This window comes from Cydia splendana, chromosome 2, assembly GCF_910591565.1.
Source record: "Cydia splendana chromosome 2, ilCydSple1.2, whole genome shotgun sequence".
Taxonomy (NCBI): Eukaryota; Metazoa; Arthropoda; class Insecta; order Lepidoptera; family Tortricidae; genus Cydia; species Cydia splendana.
Genome location: NC_085961.1, coordinates 2,890,485 through 2,908,328, shown reverse-complemented (window position 1 = coordinate 2,908,328; position 17,844 = coordinate 2,890,485). Strand labels below are relative to the sequence as shown.

Sequence of the window (17,844 nt, the reverse complement as noted above, 5' to 3'; positions counted from 1 at the left end):
ACCATTGGTTTACAAATCAAACTTTTTACCTATATCATTTGTAAGTATGTTTATAATAAATCTGTTTTCTTTTTGCCATTTTGGAGTATATGTATTGCTTTATGATATTTGTCAATTATTTTTTTAATCATAGACAACTGTCACAGTCATGTTCGTTTTCATGATAGATCTACACCCACGCAACCACACGCAACTGCATGTCATGTTCTTGCGGTTTATTTTTATAACGCCAAGATGCTAACTCCATCTTGCGTCCAGTAGAAGAATCAAAATATTGTAGAAAAATAAGAATGCAGTTTACTCTATGCCGTAGGATCCCCTTTTGAATGTCATAAATCCAAATATGGCGGCCATACCCATCGACAAAAAAGTCTAGTGATGATGTGATTTCATTGACAGTTACGATCGCACGCTGTCAAATGCAACAACTTGCGATCCATTGCGATCCTAACTAGAGCTGGGACACGTTGGCAAAATGCGTACCAAAAGTACGTTTCTATGAAAATACCAGTTTTACGTGTACCACCCCAAATAGGCAATTTAAGTGTTTACCGTACTTAAGCGTCTTACAAATAAGGGTTATTTATGCAAATATCGACTTTTCATTAGTAGGGATCCGACGTATCGTGACGTTTTTAGTCAAGGCCATTAATCAAATGACATATTAACAATGTAAAAATTATTTCCATTATTTTTTGATCCAACAGATACCCGTACGACTGTCAGTTAACAAAAAAATATTTTACTTGAAGTAAAGGTAAGAATGGAGGTACGAGGTGTTGGCAACTTCATATTTGTTATATTTTGAAAATTAAAGTCCGTGCTTTTAAATACTCGGCAAACAAAAAGTCGTCCATTAAGAAAAACCTGTCCCAAAAACTATTTCAGTACAACGCCCCACCTCTAGTGAGGATATAGTTCACTGACAGATGGCAAGTGTACGCAATTCGACAAGTGACGAATTATCCGCGTCAACTGGATATTCCATCGAAACGTCAAATGTGCCTTCTGGAATTGGCCCCCTTGCTGCTAACCAGACTAAATTTGTATCAGTGCCTAATTCCTCGACAATATACTCTTCATATGGACTCATCATAGTTTCCTTTATTTCATGCATGGTGTAAAATAATTTATTTTAAATACAGTCAAATACCCTATTGGCCATTAATTTGTTGAAAGCAGTTATGTTAATAAAGCTTTTATGTAGTTTTATAGTCGGTACCTACCTACTGTTACGCTACGTTATGTTACTGCCACCTATAGGGTTGCCAGATAGTCGGGATTTGGCGGGATTCTCCCGATTTTTAGCATGTGTTCCCGATTCCCGACAAAGTGAAAATTGTCCCGAAAAACAGCTTCACGTTATAAACCAATAATTTCAAGTTCCAAACTGTCGTCGAGCGAGCGAGCGACCAATAATGTAAAAATCGTTGTTTTTAATACAATTACTTTAATTTGAATGTATTTTTTTTCCCGACTTAAGTCCCAAAATCCCGAAAAATTTATATTTTTTCCCGATAATAGCGCGTTTCGATCTGGCAACCCTAGCCACCTACCGAAGATTACGGTGGAGCCTATAAAAGAGCCTATAAATTTTACTGTTGTTTTCTCAATTATAAATTGAAATTGCAACTCGTTTACATTTCTGTTCATGGAATCGAATAAAATACAATCACGGTGTTCAGAACCAAGTGGAATATACCTACTCGTAGTTTAGACACCGGAAGTTTTTTTGGAGACAGCAATGGTTCAACCTTCCTAATAACTATATATTTTTTATTGCTTTTAATTCAACCCCTATGCCAATAAAAATGGGGTGGAAATGAAAGCTATAACGACTTCTAAGCCGTCGAAGTTGCGGGCAAAAGCTACATAGTTATAAGTAAGTATATAAAAAATATGCCGGGATAAATTTTTACATTTGGATTCATTTGTATTGTTTTCTTTGTAGGTATAGGGTATAGGATCATTGCAAATCACACATGCATAGTAACCCGTAAATCATTAGCAAATGAGTTCTTTGGCACATAGATTACTATTTCATAATAGAATAAAGGGAGCCTTGTGGAGCTGAAATGTATTCTACTTTTTAGGGTTCCGTACCCAAAGGGTAAAAACGGGACCCTATTATTATTATCTATTACTAAGACTCCGCTGTCCGTCCGTCCGTCCGTCTGTCACCAGGCTATATCTCATGAACCGTGATAACTAGGCAGTTGAAATTTTCACAGATGATGTATTTCTGTTGCCGCTATAACAACAAATACTAAAAAGTACGGAACCCTAGGAGGGCGAGTCCCAGTCGCACTTGCACGGTTTTTTTTCTTCATACAAAGTTGGACCCCGATAGTATGGATTAAAGCGACACTTAACCCGGGCATGGCTAGCGCTGTTGCCAAAGGACCTATGTATTCTAGCAGCCGGTGATCTTAAACCCTTCAAGTCTGCTGTGACATCATGCTAAGACGGCTCGGCTGATTCCTAACGCTTACCTACATAATACAATTCAACTTAGACTTCTCATATATTTTGTGCTCCCGACGAATTAACATACAATTTGCGTATAGTCATACTCTGTATCTTAGTTATTTAAATAAAAGTAAACAAAATCTACACTCAAATGGTTCCTTAAGCCAGTTGAGGGTAGATGAAAACATGACATGATCCAGGCGGTTTTGTATTTGGTTGATTAACCAATAAATCTTATAACTACCCGAAAATGTATAAATGGTTTGTTTACTTTTATTTAAATACCTAAAGATACAGAGTATAGCCTCAGTCCTCAGTGCATGTAGAAGAGTCTATACTGTTTTGCCTGCGCGCTGCGGCTAGTTATTGGTAAGTAGCGAGAATACCACTCCTGCAGTGCTCTGATAGTCTGCTGCATAAACTTGCCGACGCTGCAAGCTTACAATGGCCCCTGGGCCTGGATACAACAATACCGCCTTGTTGACGCTACGAACGGCACAATTAAACATTCATCGACGATCACACAGGCCGTTACAGAGGTCTAGAGTCTATACTGTTTTGCCTGCGGCTAGTAATTGGTAAGTAGCGGGAATATCACTCCTGCAGTGCCCTGATAGTCTGCTGCATAAACTTGCCGACGCTGCAAGCTTACAATGGCCCCTGGGCCCGCATACAACAATACCGCCTTGTTGACGCTACGAACGGCACAATTAAACATTCATCGACGATCACACACGTTTCGACTTTTTTTAGTTTTTTTCTTCGCTGAAAACCTTAATGGTATGTGAGATGTATAATATTTTCATTCATCAATATTATAATAAACCCTTGGGTTAAGTAGGTAATTGTAATTAAAACTTGTTATTTCACCACAGAGAACCAATTGCAATACCCAGGCGCCAACCAGTTGCCAGTGCGTCTGTTACATTTATTTGGACACTAAATTATGTAACTAAGCTAAGATCTAACTTTGAAAAAAAAAAGATATTGCTTCGAGTCCAAATTTGAACTCAAGCGAAATGTTGTCGGTCTTCACGTATGGGCCTCTACTGCCTCTAGTGTAGAATAGTATAGGTAATATTGTCCCCTTGAGTTCGTCTCGCTCTTCTTGCATTGCGTCCAGGATGCCTAGCCAAGATGCCAATCGTTTGCGCTACGACAACGTAACGCTGTCTCTCTAGCGCACTAATAAATATGAGTGATAGAGGATGGATAGAGGGACAGAAAGCGTTTCGTTGTCGTAGCGCAAACGATTGGCATCTTGGCTAGGATCTCAGCTCCTTACGACGCTCATCTTCAAACGCCAGTCGGACCTTCGTGCTGCTTTCGCCTCAGACTCAAAGGGCTCTATGTGGCATCTCTTCATTCAGTACCTATCATGAATACGTGATAAGCGCGACCGTAGTGTTAGGAGTTAGGACAATATCTCAGCGTGACGCCATTTTTCCTGTAAGGTATTGCGCTGAAAGGTACATTTTTTTTCTAACAGAACGTTTATATAATATTATGGACATTTTAGGTTCTCTACACTACTTACTTGCATGATAATGATCAAAGGATATGTAGGTACCTAGGTACCTGGGTCTCTATTGTTTCCCAAATAGTTTTAAGTCATAATGTATTGTTTGTCCGAATTTTCGTTACTCATAATTGGTTTTGCTCAGAAACACGTAACTTTTCAGGATTGCCATAAAACAAACCTAACCTAATCTAACCTATCTATAGAATATCCTTACGAAAATCCTGAAAAGTTAACAGTTTCAGTTTTATGACTAACGATAATATGACAATGACTTAAAACTTTATGGGAAACAAAGGGACCCCTAGGTACCTACTTCACTATTGTGAATTAAATGAATTAACAATTTCTTTCTCCCATCCCGGAATCAAGCGGAGTATTACACTGTCAGATAACACCTGGCATTTAATTAATTAAAATAATTTTACAACCAAATGGAGGCGCAATCCGATTCCCATTTAATTATCATCTCATTGCCAGGCCGCTAACTATCAGCAGCCGACTGATAAAATATTAAACGAATTATAAAATACGCAAATCCGATATTAAATTCATATGTCAGTTCCCCCAACAGAGGATTTCATTCGAAAAACCGCATTGACGCGACGCAAAACGGAACGTTCCAAGTCTTTACCCATTTCACTGCATATGCTTACTTAAATACCTTGACTTTAGGGTTGATTTTCGTGTGCGTACAAAAGGTTATGTTGCTAAGCTAGGAGCTTACGGCTTATAGGTCGGCGACAAAAATGGGAAAACGGTGACAAAAGGCTGAGAGCCGTGATAGCGGGATGAAAGCGTGGTGGGTGTTGCGCAGGGCTGGCACCGTCGGGAAAATCTTGCTCATTTAGGTACCTATGTACTACATTAATGGATAGACCCGGAACAAAAGGTGGAAGTGGTGGAACAACGATCTGGTCAATACTTATCACAGGAAACCATTGGATACAGCATCGTTGCAACGATGGCGTATCCAGTATAGATCTTTTCCTACGCGTTGGGCTGTCAATCTGACTGTCGGTCGGTCCTGTAGTAATACATTAACTGCAGTATTTATCCTGTCTCCTATCTAGTAGGTATTCAATACGTGTTAATAGGTACTAGCTGTCTTGTATCGCGCTTCATTCGAGGATCTGAGGTTGAGCGCACTGAAGTCTTTCTCCTACCCTTCGCATTTGCAACCTCATTTGCAGCGATTATACTCGTTTGCGTCGCATTGCACCTTTCGGCATGTACCTACTTACAATTTAGGGGTAGGTACCTACAAGTGGTTGTTCCTGTGTTCCTGCTGTTGCTGTCTTATCTTTGCCAGGCCCTGAAGAAGTGGGCTCTTCTTAGCGGAACGACTGGAACGAGTGACTCCATCACTAATCCCGGTGTCATTTGGAATCGCTTTTTACGACAATTATTTAACACATATTAATATTAACCTCTCGTCTGTGTATGATAAGGATCCTGGCCGAATTTTAGTCATCTTTCCATTTATTTTGCATTTATTTCCAAAACAATTTATTGTGCTCTTTTTCGGTTCATCGCAAGTAGCACAACCGATAGGACGTCATTGCGTCAGTTAAAGAATGGCGTATCATTTGAATATACAGGTATATATTCAAATTATACGCATTTCTTGAATGTATAGGCATAATTATATTCAAATTATACACAATTCTATAGCAACTACGCCAAGTGGACGGAATCAGGCACTGGACGGTAAACTGACGCGATGACCCTATTTGACCACAACACGTATGAAAGTTTAAGCAACATATTAAACAGCTTATTATACATGTGACAACCCTGGGTTCTGCGGAAAAATTGCAAAAAGTCTCTGTCGCGATATTGGCCCCGCAAGTTCAATTAACGGGCCGCATTCAGCGCTCTCGGGCTTCACACGTCGATACCCGTTAGCGTTTGTACCAGATTGACTGTTTGTACGTTTATATTTGTAGGTTTTTGTCATTTTTTTTTTTTATAATGGCGTTTATTACAGTAGCCAGTGTCATGTCGATATGTATTAAATCGAAAATTTAGAAATTATCTGGGTCAAGCAAATCTTGTCAGTAGCAAACGGCGGCAAATTTGAAAAATCGCGGGTTAGCAACACTGTGTTCGAATAATTCGAAAATCGCGTGTCATCTGTGTTTTATCTGTGGAATGTGGATCGCGAATGACAGCCATCATCTTTGTTTACATTCTGAAAATCTGAATCGATTCTATTTCAAGAGATATTTCTGCTGTGTCACCATTAAATACCAATATATTAAATAAGATTGTGCTTAATCAAAGCTAAGATGCCTACAGTGCCAACTGAGAAATGTATTAAAATATTAAAATCCAGTAGGACATCTACCTGCTGAAGCAATGATTTTATTCATACATTCTTGTTTAACGGCATAGTCCTCTTCTAATTTTATTTTGATATCTTCAAATTAGCTAATCATTTTTATCAACATCATAACACCGCTTTTAAATTGTCCGTCCATACCTATTAAATACTCTGTGCTATTAATAGAACTAGAGCGACGAAATCCCTCTAGTTAGTGTGCCATACTATCATTATTAATCAATCCGGGCGCCTGGCAGCTATTCAGCTGTGGGTGCGGGAGTGGATGGGCAACAAAGGGGTTGACAAATCAATTGAAGGTGTGCAATTTATAGAGCTCTGAGTTTGATGTAGTATAATAGCTAATTATGTATTTAATTCGAATATAACACTGCCAGGCGTTTTAATTGGGGGAAAAGTAGTGCCAGAGGTGACGTACAAGGTGCGGAAAAAAGTGCCAAAGTTGTCTCATTTATAGAGGTCTGGGCCTTTACTTTTTCATTAGAAGAGTGGACCTTCAAAATCGTGTGTGCAAAAATACAGGCCCAAATATTCAGTCGATCACCCCGCCAGGCGACGACAAAGAGCAACTGGCCTCGCGCCGCGCCGCCCGGGCCGCCCGCGTCGACCGCGCTGCCGTGTCACGCCCAACGCTCCGCAACTTGAGTTCTTTAGATGTGTTACGGATAACCAGTCTAAATCATCTTTAAAATTGTTGACAAATTTGAATTAGTACGGGTTTGATAAAACCGGCCAAGTGCGATTAGTAATAGAGTCCCGGTTTCAAATCAGCCCAACCCCACCCAAGTAACGAAACACGATACAATTTGACACAGTAAATGAGATGACTTGGCACTTTTTCGCGCATCTTGGACATGGCATTACTTTTCCCCCAAACAAAACGCCTGGCATTGTTATATTTGAATTAAATATATAATTAGCTATAATATCACACCAAACACAGAGCTCTGTAACTTGCACACCTTCAATTGATTTTACAACCCCTTTGTTGCCCAACCACTGTCACACCCACCGCTGAACAGCTGCCAGGCGCCCGGATTAATTAATAATGATGGTATGGCACACTAACTAGAAAGATTTCGTGGCTCTATAATTTGCAAACCTATTTTGGTACTTTTTCGCGAATCTTGTACGTCACGTGGCACTAGTTTTCCCCCAATTAAATCGCCTGGCATTGTTATATTTGAATTAAATACATATTTAGCTATTATATCACACCAAAATCAGAGCTCTATAAATTGCACATATTCGATTCATTTTACAACCCCTTTATTGTTGCCCAACCACTCCCACACCCACCGCTAAACATCAGCCAGGCGCCCGGATTAATTAATAATGATAGTATTGCACACTAACTAGAAAGATTTCGTTTCTCTATAAATTGCAAACCTATTTTGGTACTTTTTCGCGAATCTTGTACGTCACCTGGCACTACTTTTCCCCCAATTAAATCGCCTGACATTGTTATATTTGAATTAAATACATACTTAGCTATTATATCACACCAAAATCAGAGCTCTATAAATTGCACACCTTCGATTGATTTTACAACCCCTTTGTTGCCCAACCACTCCCGCACCCACCGCTAAGCAGCTGCCAGGCGCCCGGATTAATTAATAATGATAGTATTGCACACTAACTAGAAGGATTTCGTTGCTCTATAAATTGCATACCTATTTCCGTGGCTAGCTCTTAGACCAATAGAGTAAAAGCATAGAGTAACATATACATACTAGGCCTTACAGTTTTTTGACAAGTTTTCACAGACAATAAAATATGACATTGATGCATCAAGGCGGTTTGTTAACAAGGGCCTACCGGTAAACGCGAAAATCGAAATTTAGTTATCTACCTCTTTTTCGCTCGAATATGCAAGAGCGATAGAGAGATTATATAACGAAATTTCGATTTACTTGTTTCGCGGTAGGCCATGTGATTGACGTGACGTGTAATGTGTCAATGTGGTTTGTTTACTGTATGTGCCACAAAGGTGCCATCTACACAGAGCTTTGCCTAATATTCCCTATTTCAAACCTTAGAGGATATAACCAACGGAGACGCCATGTCTAAAATTTTCGGTACAAAATTGTCTGCCGTTTTTTGCGGGGGAGGGGCACATCAAATGTATAGGTACGTCATGTCAGATAAACGTCAGTTCATACATATGGTTGACATGTGGTTAACCCAAGGGCCCAACGTTTTCTGTTCTCTTTCACGTCGCAGCAACTAGTATCATTTCTCTCTCCTCGCTCTTTTAAAAATGCCGTTTGTCAAAAAAGGACAACCATACTGTTGACAAGGTGGACTTCAAATCAAGTGTTGCCTTTCTTGTGATGCGCCCAGACTGTGTATGTGTGCGTAAAAGCGTATATGTGTGCTCTTTTAGGGATGTGAAAAGTCGATTTTAATCATGTTATATATCGATAAACGCTACACAGCGGAACGAAATAGCGTTTAATTGAAGCTTCAATATCTTCGTTAAACATAAACAAAATTGAAATGCTAATGGATAATGAATATATTATAATATAATAATATAATTCAATTATTGCGGAACACCTATTTTAGGACGTATTCATGTATTTTAATTAAATATCTGAACTTTCCCTTGGTTCCCTGCTGGGGCGTGACTATAAAATTGTGATCTGATAACCACAATAAAGATTAAAAGCGTTTTTGGTAATTTTAGGTATCGTCTCTATATATTATAAGTCTATGGGTTGACCATTGGCCGCCTATTTTCGACAGAGGGGAACGCCTGTTAATGGCGGCTCCATTGTTAATTACTCCGAGTTTCAAACATTTTCAATAGAGAATCCGCGAGTGACAATTTGAATTGACGGGCGCGCTCAGCGGAAAAAAAAAGTATTGGTTCGATGTACATTGTACATTGCTGCTTTTCTTAGCGCAATACTTACTACTCTTTGAGTGTTGCCCTACTTTAGTTTGCTTTACATTGCTACTGACAAGATTTGCTTGACGCACTATATTTATTGGATTTGACTTATGGAAAAAAAAGGAAGACTACAACTTAAATGATTTATGAAAGTTATTTTACCGAGGACGAGGCAGTATGGCCTTTGGTCTTAGCCTGTCCAGAAAGGACGAATAAAAAAAAATGTTTCTGACAGTGACAGTTGACACTTCATTATCTACTTGTTTGGGAGTGTACAGTGTACCGGGTTGATTATTTTTATTTTTCCGTAGTGCAATTAACCGAAAGATAAAAGCTATTATTAGCAGCATAATCTTCATATTTTACTCAACACTCTAGTAAGCTTGATACTTCACATTTTATATACTTATATGATGCAAATACGAGCAGACAAGAATGATTTGCAAAACCCGGTCACAATTGCAAAAAAAATACAGCACTGATAAGATAAAACTAAATAAAAACATCATTTAAAATGCCTGTGATTCTTTATCACTGTTTAACGTTGTTATTATTCTCTGAGGCTGTTGCTATAGCTTGTACAGTCACATGAAATAGTATATTACACAACGAAGGCCGCAAAAATATCTGACACGGTCTTATTTGTAGAGCCATAAGAGCCCGTCACATATTTTTGCGGCCTTCGAAGAGTAACATATTATTGCAGGTGACTGTACATATATAACCTGCCTTGTACTTTATTTCAGGGTGTTTTCATCGTTGTGAACAGCAAGGTCAGGAAGTAAGCAAATATGAAAAATAAGAAAGATAAAGCTAAAAAATCTGCACCGAAACAAGAAAATTCCTTGACCGTAAGCAATTATTATTTTGTTTGCTATTTCTATCCAAAAAATATAGTCTGTACCTTATTTAATGCAGGGGCCATTACCAGTATAACTTATAACCAGCATTCACATTATTTCTTTGATATGATAGAATATTATTTAGGTAAGGATAATGATTGATTGAGATTTATTTAAATTAAGTGCAAAAATATACATAAACATACCGAAATTTAATACCGGTTAATTTGTATGAATAACATACCGGTATTCGGTCCCTGATTTGTCCCTGAATGAGATATCTGAAAATATTATAACTACAACTAGATTCACCTTTCATATGTGTGTGGTGATCAATAATCACGGGTTCAAACATCGCTTGTGCTGTATATATCAATTTATTTAGCCTTGTAAACCTTGTAAGTCCCCTCATACTTTTACAAGTACATTAAATTCGAGAGTTGAACTCCTATAGCAATAAAATTTCATTTATTGCTTCACCAAATTCAAAAGCTCAAATTTTGGTACTTACATAAGTTGGATACCATTTTCTCTGTATGAATGCATGTTATTTTAGCTTAAGCTAAGGGTTCTGTAACACAGGAAATTATGTACCTATTTTATTTCTTTTTTATTATAAATCAATATTTCTATTATTTTCAGCTAAGATACATAGTGTTCATAGTACTAACTGTACTTCCCGTTGCTGCAGCATACTGTGTGTTCTACTTTTTTGCCACTCCACCGCCTATGCCGGAGATGGACCTCAAGACTTGGTGGGGTCCGTACCCCATTAGTCAGAAACCTGACGTCTCCATTAGACCTTTCAAAATTGAGTTCTCTGATGTGGTAAGAAAATTATTATACCCTGAATATGACTGTTGAATTACATTTTTCCTAATATCAAGTAAATCATTTGTCCCACCTTACCCCTATTGCAAAAGCAAAATGCAATTTGGGCATATAATTCACATAGGGTCTACTCCAGTAGCACCCTCATTAGGAGGATTGAGTTTTCTAAAGGCCACCATTTTCCAGTTAGGTGATAAAGCAAAAAATAAGCAAAATAAAACTATGTGACAAAGACCTGAAGCAAAATAAAACATGTCGCGCGATGACTCACCACAGTTTAAATTCTCCAAATAACTTTAAAACATTCAAAATCAAGTTCTAGGTACACTTCACTGCTACAACATAAAATTACTAATACTTTTCTGTGCTTCAGATAGTGAACGACCTAAAAGAGCGCCTCCTCCACCGGCGTCCCTTTACTCCTCCCCTCGAAGACGCCGGCTTCACCTACGGCTTCAACTCTGACTTCCTGACTCGCGTGCTGGACTTCTGGCAGAACAAGTACGATTTCAAGCAGCGGGAGCAGTTTCTCAACCAGTACAGGCAGTTTAAGACCAACGTACAGGGCTTGGACATGCATTATGTGCATGTTAAGCCGAAGGTGGATGGTGATTTGAAGGTAAGATGGTACAAAGAAGTGCAATGAGAGTTGAGATATAGTGTTACTTGTTCTGATCTTGAGGCTTGGCAATCATGTTTACTATATTTGAAAATTGTTTCAAATATAGGCCAAAAACTATCAGTATTAATGACATTACTATATTTAATTTAAAGTCTATTGATAACACTGATGATAACCTTATTGTACCCTGTATGTACACAACAAAGGTTAAAACACTATACTAACAAAAAGCAAAATAACAAAAAAAATCTTAAAATGATTACTTAACCTAACCTTCATTGGATTGAATTGATATGAAACAAAGGGATAACAATATTTTAGTTAGTAAATAGTTTACTTATTTTAGTTAGTTGTTTTAGTTAGTAGCTTGCAAAAAAATTCTGACACAAGCTTGCAAAATGTCATCCAATTTAACACCTTAAGCTGTTTCAAGTTCAAATATCTGAGTTATTTACAGTCAGTGGTAGTGCCACTACTTCTCCTACATGGCTGGCCGGGCTCAATCCGCGAGTTCTACGAGGTGATACCAAAACTGACCACGCCGCGAGCTCAGCACGACTTCGTCTTCGAGCTCATCATACCCAGCCTGCCTGGCTTCGGCTTCTCACAGGTGAGTGAGACAGAGTGAATGATCCGGAAATATAATATACAATGATATGGTGTAGGTTAAGTATTCTACGTCGCCCGAACTCTGGCAACTGCTGGCTGGCTGGACCTGTGGCAAGCCTAATAGCTGGAAAATACGTAAATAAATGGGTCGTTAAATAACTTTATCTTCGTTGTATTGTCTACAGAGAAGTTATATGTTCTGCGTATTGCGAATCACCGTTGTACACATTATAACTTTGACATTATTTTGTTTATTTTGTTGTAACACAACTCGGGTGACAGACTAGTCTAGTTCAGCTGTTTTTCCAGCATGTGATCAAAGCATGTCACATGTATCGTATTAAAACTAAAATATTTTTATTGCCCAGGGCGCCTCCAGAGCTGGCTTGGGCCCAGCAGAAATCGCGGTGGTACTCCACAACCTCATGCAGCGTATAGGCCTACCGAAGTACTACATCCAGGGCGGAGACGCGGGCCATGCTATAGGCTCGCACATGGCAACACTGTTCCCAGAGAACGTACTCGGTTTTCATACAAACTTTCCCGTACTTACCTTCAACCCGTACGCACATCTTTTTAACTTTTTAGGTAAGTGTAGTATCCTGGTTATTTTTATAGTGTAATGTGATATGGCATTCTTGTTTGGGGTAAAGGTTATTAGGCTGATAGTAGTACTGCACAACTTGATGCAGCGTATAGGCCTGCTGAAGCCACCAGTACCAGGGCGGAGACGCGGGCCACCGTATAGGCTTGCATGGCAACATTATTCCCGAAGAATGTGCTCGGATTCCATACAAACTTCCCTGTGTTAACCTATAACCCGAACGTGCATCTTTATAACTTTTTAGGTAAGCACTGTATCCTGGTTATTTTCACGGTGTAATGTAATATGGCATTGTGACGTGGGGTAATGCTTATTAGAATGGCAGTGGTATTCTACAACCTGATATAGCACATTATAATACCTGCTCCCTAATCATAGTTATATTCAGTGTGGTGTCAAATGGCATTCTAGGTTGGAGTAACTGATTGGTCTGGTATATTAGGTATATACGAGATGCCAGGCCAGACATGGAGGCTGATCTGATACATGATCCTGTATCTTGATGTCCTTTTTTCTCTAAAACAAAATCTTCTGCACTAATCCTAAGATGAGTCCACTAAAAATAAAATGTTGTAACAGGTCAATTCTGGCCTAGCCTCGTGGTCGAGCCAGAGCTTCAAAGCCGGATGTACCCGTGGGGCGAGAAGACCAAACACCTCATCGAGGAGTCCGGCTACATGCACATCCAGGCGACTAAACCAGATACTATTGGTGAGCTTTTACTTGATAATTGCTATAGGAGTATTCAGATAGTCGAGATTGACTAAGGTCACTAAACTGACACCCCCCGCCCCCCCTTAAATTGAGAGTCTACCCTCCTCACTTAGGTGCCAACTCATTGACGGTTTGTTCTAGTGTCTAAACATTTGTATGTACTGCGTCACAGGCACGGCACTGACTGACTCCCCAGCCGGGCTAGCCGCCTACATCCTCGAGAAGTTCTCCACATGGACCGACCCGGCCTTTAGGAAAGCTGGCGATGGCAACCTGCTCACCAAGTTCTCATTGACAACCCTGCTTGACAACGTCATGATCTACTGGGCTTCAAATAGCATTACTACTTCCGTGCGACTATATGCTGAGACATTTGCTAAGAAGCAGCAAAGTCTGAGGCTAGACGAGTAAGTATGTTCTTTCCGCCTTCAGAAAAGCTATGGGGAGCAGTTCTCGAAGTTTTCTTTTCCATCTCTGCTGGACAACGTCATGATCTAATGGGCTTCGAATAGCATTACTAGTACTAGTTACTTCTGTGCAATTGTTTGTGTGTGCTAAGAAACAGCAAACTCTAAGGCTAGACGACACATGGACTGACTTCTGGAAGCTTTGGTGACTGCAATTTAGCCTTTGAAAATTTTACTTTTATCGTTATCGTTCACTTTCACTCGATTCTTTACCTACTGACACCTTACCTATTTCTTACTTAGATTTTTTTTATTGAGATATAGTACACTGTTATTTATTTCTTCATTGAGTTACGACTGTCAATCACCAGAAAGAAGTTTAAAATTTTTGCCATATATAATATATTCAGCTACGCTAAATGACCAAAACATAAGTCTTATTTTTTTCACCTATTATCCACAGAGTTCCAACGGAAGTACCAACATGGGGCATCAAGTTCAAACACGAGCTGGTCTTCCACCCGGACCAGTTCCTGAGGCTGAAGTATAAGAACTACCTGCATAGCACCGTGGTAGAAGCTGGTGGACACTTCGCAGCCTTGGAACACCCTGATATCATGGCTGATGATGTGTTTGAAGCTGTGGAGGCATTCCGGCATTTCCATGCTAGGAAGTAAGTATAGCAGACGTTATTTTTGGTCCTGATTATAAACTCCAGTAATTCTTATTTTCTTCTCCTAGATGGAAACATTATGTACCTATGCAAAGAGTTATCAATGGTAGAAGAGGTATAAGGGCCAGCCCACACTAGCGTCTTTCGAGCGTCGTCGTCTCGTCAGCACTATGAAAAATGGCGTCGTTGCGCAGTTGCGTGCAGACACTCGAGAGACGCTAAGTGTGGGGTGGCCCTAATGTATACGAATAAATTCTTGCCTCGAATTTGACATTTTGAAGTAGAAGTCGTTATACGGTCCCGTACAATACGGGGTACTTCGGGTTGTCAAAAGTAGACGTTACACCACAAAATACATAGTGCAGTATATCGCCGTTTAGTTCGGCTGTCAAACATGGGGACACGATTTTTTCTCCTTTTGTATAGTCGCCATCAGATATATCGGAGCGGCCTCACAAATATCTGAACACGCCTTTATTGTGAAGGCGTTAAGAGTGCGTGTTCAAATATTTTGACCACCTCGGCCGCTCCGATATATCTGATGGCGACTGTACAAAAGGAGAAAAAATCGTGTCCCCATGCTGTTCCAATGAATATGTCTTAGATGTACAGTAAAGTAAACCCTAATAAAACAATTCATCTTACAGTAACCCAGAGCAAAAACCGACGACAATCTACGACTTCACGGTAAAAGACATCAACGGCGAAAGCGTGAAACTGGACAAATACAAGGGCTACGTTTTAATCATCGTCAACGTGGCATCCCAATGCGGATACACCGACAACCACTATAAAGAACTCAACGAGCTATACGACAAGTACGCAGAGAGGGGTCTTCGTATACTGGCTTTCCCTTGCAACCAGTTCGGTGGCCAAGAACCAGGAAGTCTTAAAGATATCCTAACCTTTGCTAAAAACAAAGGAGCTAAATTCGATTTGTTCGAAAAAGTAGAGGTGAACGGAGACAACGCTCATCCGTTATGGAAATTTTTGAAGGAGGTTCAAAGTGGGACGCTAACTAACGCTATAAAATGGAACTTTTCTAAGTTCATCGTGGATAGGAACGGGGTGCCTGTGGAACGGTTTGGGCCGAGCACTAGCCCGTTGGAGCTGGAAACTTATTTGGCTAAGTATTGGTGATGGGTTTTGCCACTTGAACGGTTACGGGTCATTTAGTGCGTCCGCTAGGTGGCGCGGTTGCACGGAGCGTTAACGAAAAATAGTTTGAGTGTTGCTAACTGGTAGGTCGGCCCAGAAGGGCGCAGGATCGGGAAAAGTGGCATGCTCTCGTTTCGGAGGCCAAGACCTTCTCTGGGTCGCTGAGCCATATTAGTTAGTTAGTTGCTAACGGGCGCGGACGCGTGCGACGGATTTTACCTACAATAGCGACCGCGTGTGTGCGCCCACTCCGTGCACTGGCGCCTGCTAGTGGCCGCCCTTAATACGAATTTCTCGATCCAATGTATGTGTATATTATGTAAGTATTGTCTCAGCATGGTATTCCATCTGTCCAATATCTGGGTCGAATGTGTATTTGCGTCTCAAATTTTGCATAATGAGAGAGATGCATTACACATTGGACAGGTGGAATACCACCCTAACATGAGAAAAAATGTGTCATCTCGGAAACTATACTGAAACGCACCCAACTTCAGTCAGTAGAAAATACGTGAAATTCAAATTTTCTATGGGAAGTCAATTTATCGCGCATATTTTTTTTTAATTTGCCGCATTTTCTACTGACAAGGTGATGAGGACGCTGTGCCTGAGCATAATATTATAAGTAGCCTTACCCGCGTTTTCACTTAGTGGTCTACAAATGTTTCGTCTTCCCATTCACTATTGGAGCAAGTGTTTCCATTTACTGAACGATTGCTCGCTCAAAACTGTTCAGTACCCCTAGTGTAAATGTCATTCGATAAGTGACATGACGTACGTTTGCGTTAAGTGTCATTTTATATGGGGTTTAGAGTTTCCAAAACGTCCCGCTTGGCGCGCTGTTCAAAATTCCATACAAAAATAGACAAAACGCGAACGCAAGTCACGCTATCGAATGAAATGTACACTAGGGGTTCAGTACGGTTACCATCAGTTTGTCACTGACATAAACGCCGTCGAGAACGTAATTTACTTTCTATACATCCCGTTTGCACTAATATGCGAGTGCGAGCGAGATGTATAGAAAGTAAATTACGTTCTCGACGGCGTTTATGTCAGTGACAAACTGATGGTAACCGTACAGAACACTAAGTGAAAACGCGGGTTTACGAATAAGAATAATGCTATTCGATTTTCGACCTTAATCGTATGAGAAACTGGTACCACGTAAATGGGATAAAAGACATTGTCAAAAGGGCTACTATGTAGTCATGATTCTAGATTTTTTAATAAACCTATAGGGTGGATTAGACTAACTCCAATGTGGTGTTTTTTATAAGTAATATATAAAAATATGAACAAACTCACACAGGTAACTATATATGTAAGTTAAGTATAGCATAATAAAAACTGAAAACTATAGAAAGTTTAAGTATAGTATAAGTATTACCTCGAAACGAAATAAACCAAATGTTACCTAAGTTTCTTATGAGCATTTTTTTCGTGTTTATTTTTAATTATTTGCATGAAATAAAGGAGGAAATTAACCTTTTAACCGCCATAGAATTATTCATCGAGCGTGCTCGTGTCGCCGGCGGTAGGTACGAAGTTACACGAAGTTTTGTCTTATTTATCAGACCGCAGCGAAATGAGCCTGATTTTGTATGTCTTAGGTATATATCAGTCTACGGCGGTTAAAAGGTTAAGGAGGTATCAAAGTACCTACATCAATGTCTATATTTAAGTGAAATGTGCATTTATTTACATTAAGGTGAGGTATTCAATGTCAATTTGTGGTGCTCTCTTCGAAAGTTCGTTCAATAAAAAATCGAAGCGAAAATATCACACATCGGCCCGGGCATACCTTGCTTTAATCGATCAATCAAGGCCAGATTGACGAAAGTGGAATAAATTTTAACGGCCTCCTAGCCTAGTCGGTAGTGACCCTGCCTACGAAGCAGGAGGTCCCGGGTTCGAATCCTGGTAAGGGCATTTATTTGTGTGTTTATCACAAATATTTGTTCCTGAGTTATGGATGTTTTCTATGTATATGTATAAGTATTTATATGTACATGTGTGTATATTATATATATCGTCGTCTAGTACCCACAACACAAGCCTTATTGAGCTTACTGTGGGACTAGGTCGATCTGTGTAAAATTGTCCAATAAATCCAATAAAATAAAATTGTCCAATAATGAAAAAGCTTTATTTCT

At 39.6% G+C, this 17,844-nt stretch overlaps 1 protein-coding gene across 2 annotated transcripts; it reads left to right on the top strand.

The window, feature by feature from the left end:
* Positions 1-9,488: 9,488 nt before the first annotated feature.
* LOC134802440 (juvenile hormone epoxide hydrolase-like) lies at positions 9,489-16,584 on the top strand. Of its 2 annotated transcripts, XM_063775109.1 has the most exons (10): positions 9,489-9,605; positions 9,975-10,079; positions 10,713-10,898; positions 11,275-11,520; positions 11,981-12,133; positions 12,501-12,720; positions 13,316-13,447; positions 13,623-13,857; positions 14,321-14,530; positions 15,178-16,584. In XM_063775109.1, exons 2-10 carry the CDS (start codon positions 10,020-10,022, stop codon positions 15,668-15,670), a joined length of 1,935 nt encoding a protein of 644 aa, XP_063631179.1. In that variant the 5' UTR covers positions 9,489-9,605; positions 9,975-10,019; the 3' UTR covers positions 15,671-16,584. The 2 variants fall into 2 exon arrangements, with proteins under 2 accessions (XP_063631179.1, XP_063631187.1); XM_063775117.1 differs by lacking the exons at positions 9,489-9,605; positions 9,975-10,079; positions 10,713-10,898; ... (1 more) ...; positions 11,981-12,133; positions 12,501-12,720 and adding an exon at positions 12,868-12,980.
* Positions 16,585-17,844: the final 1,260 nt, after the last annotated feature.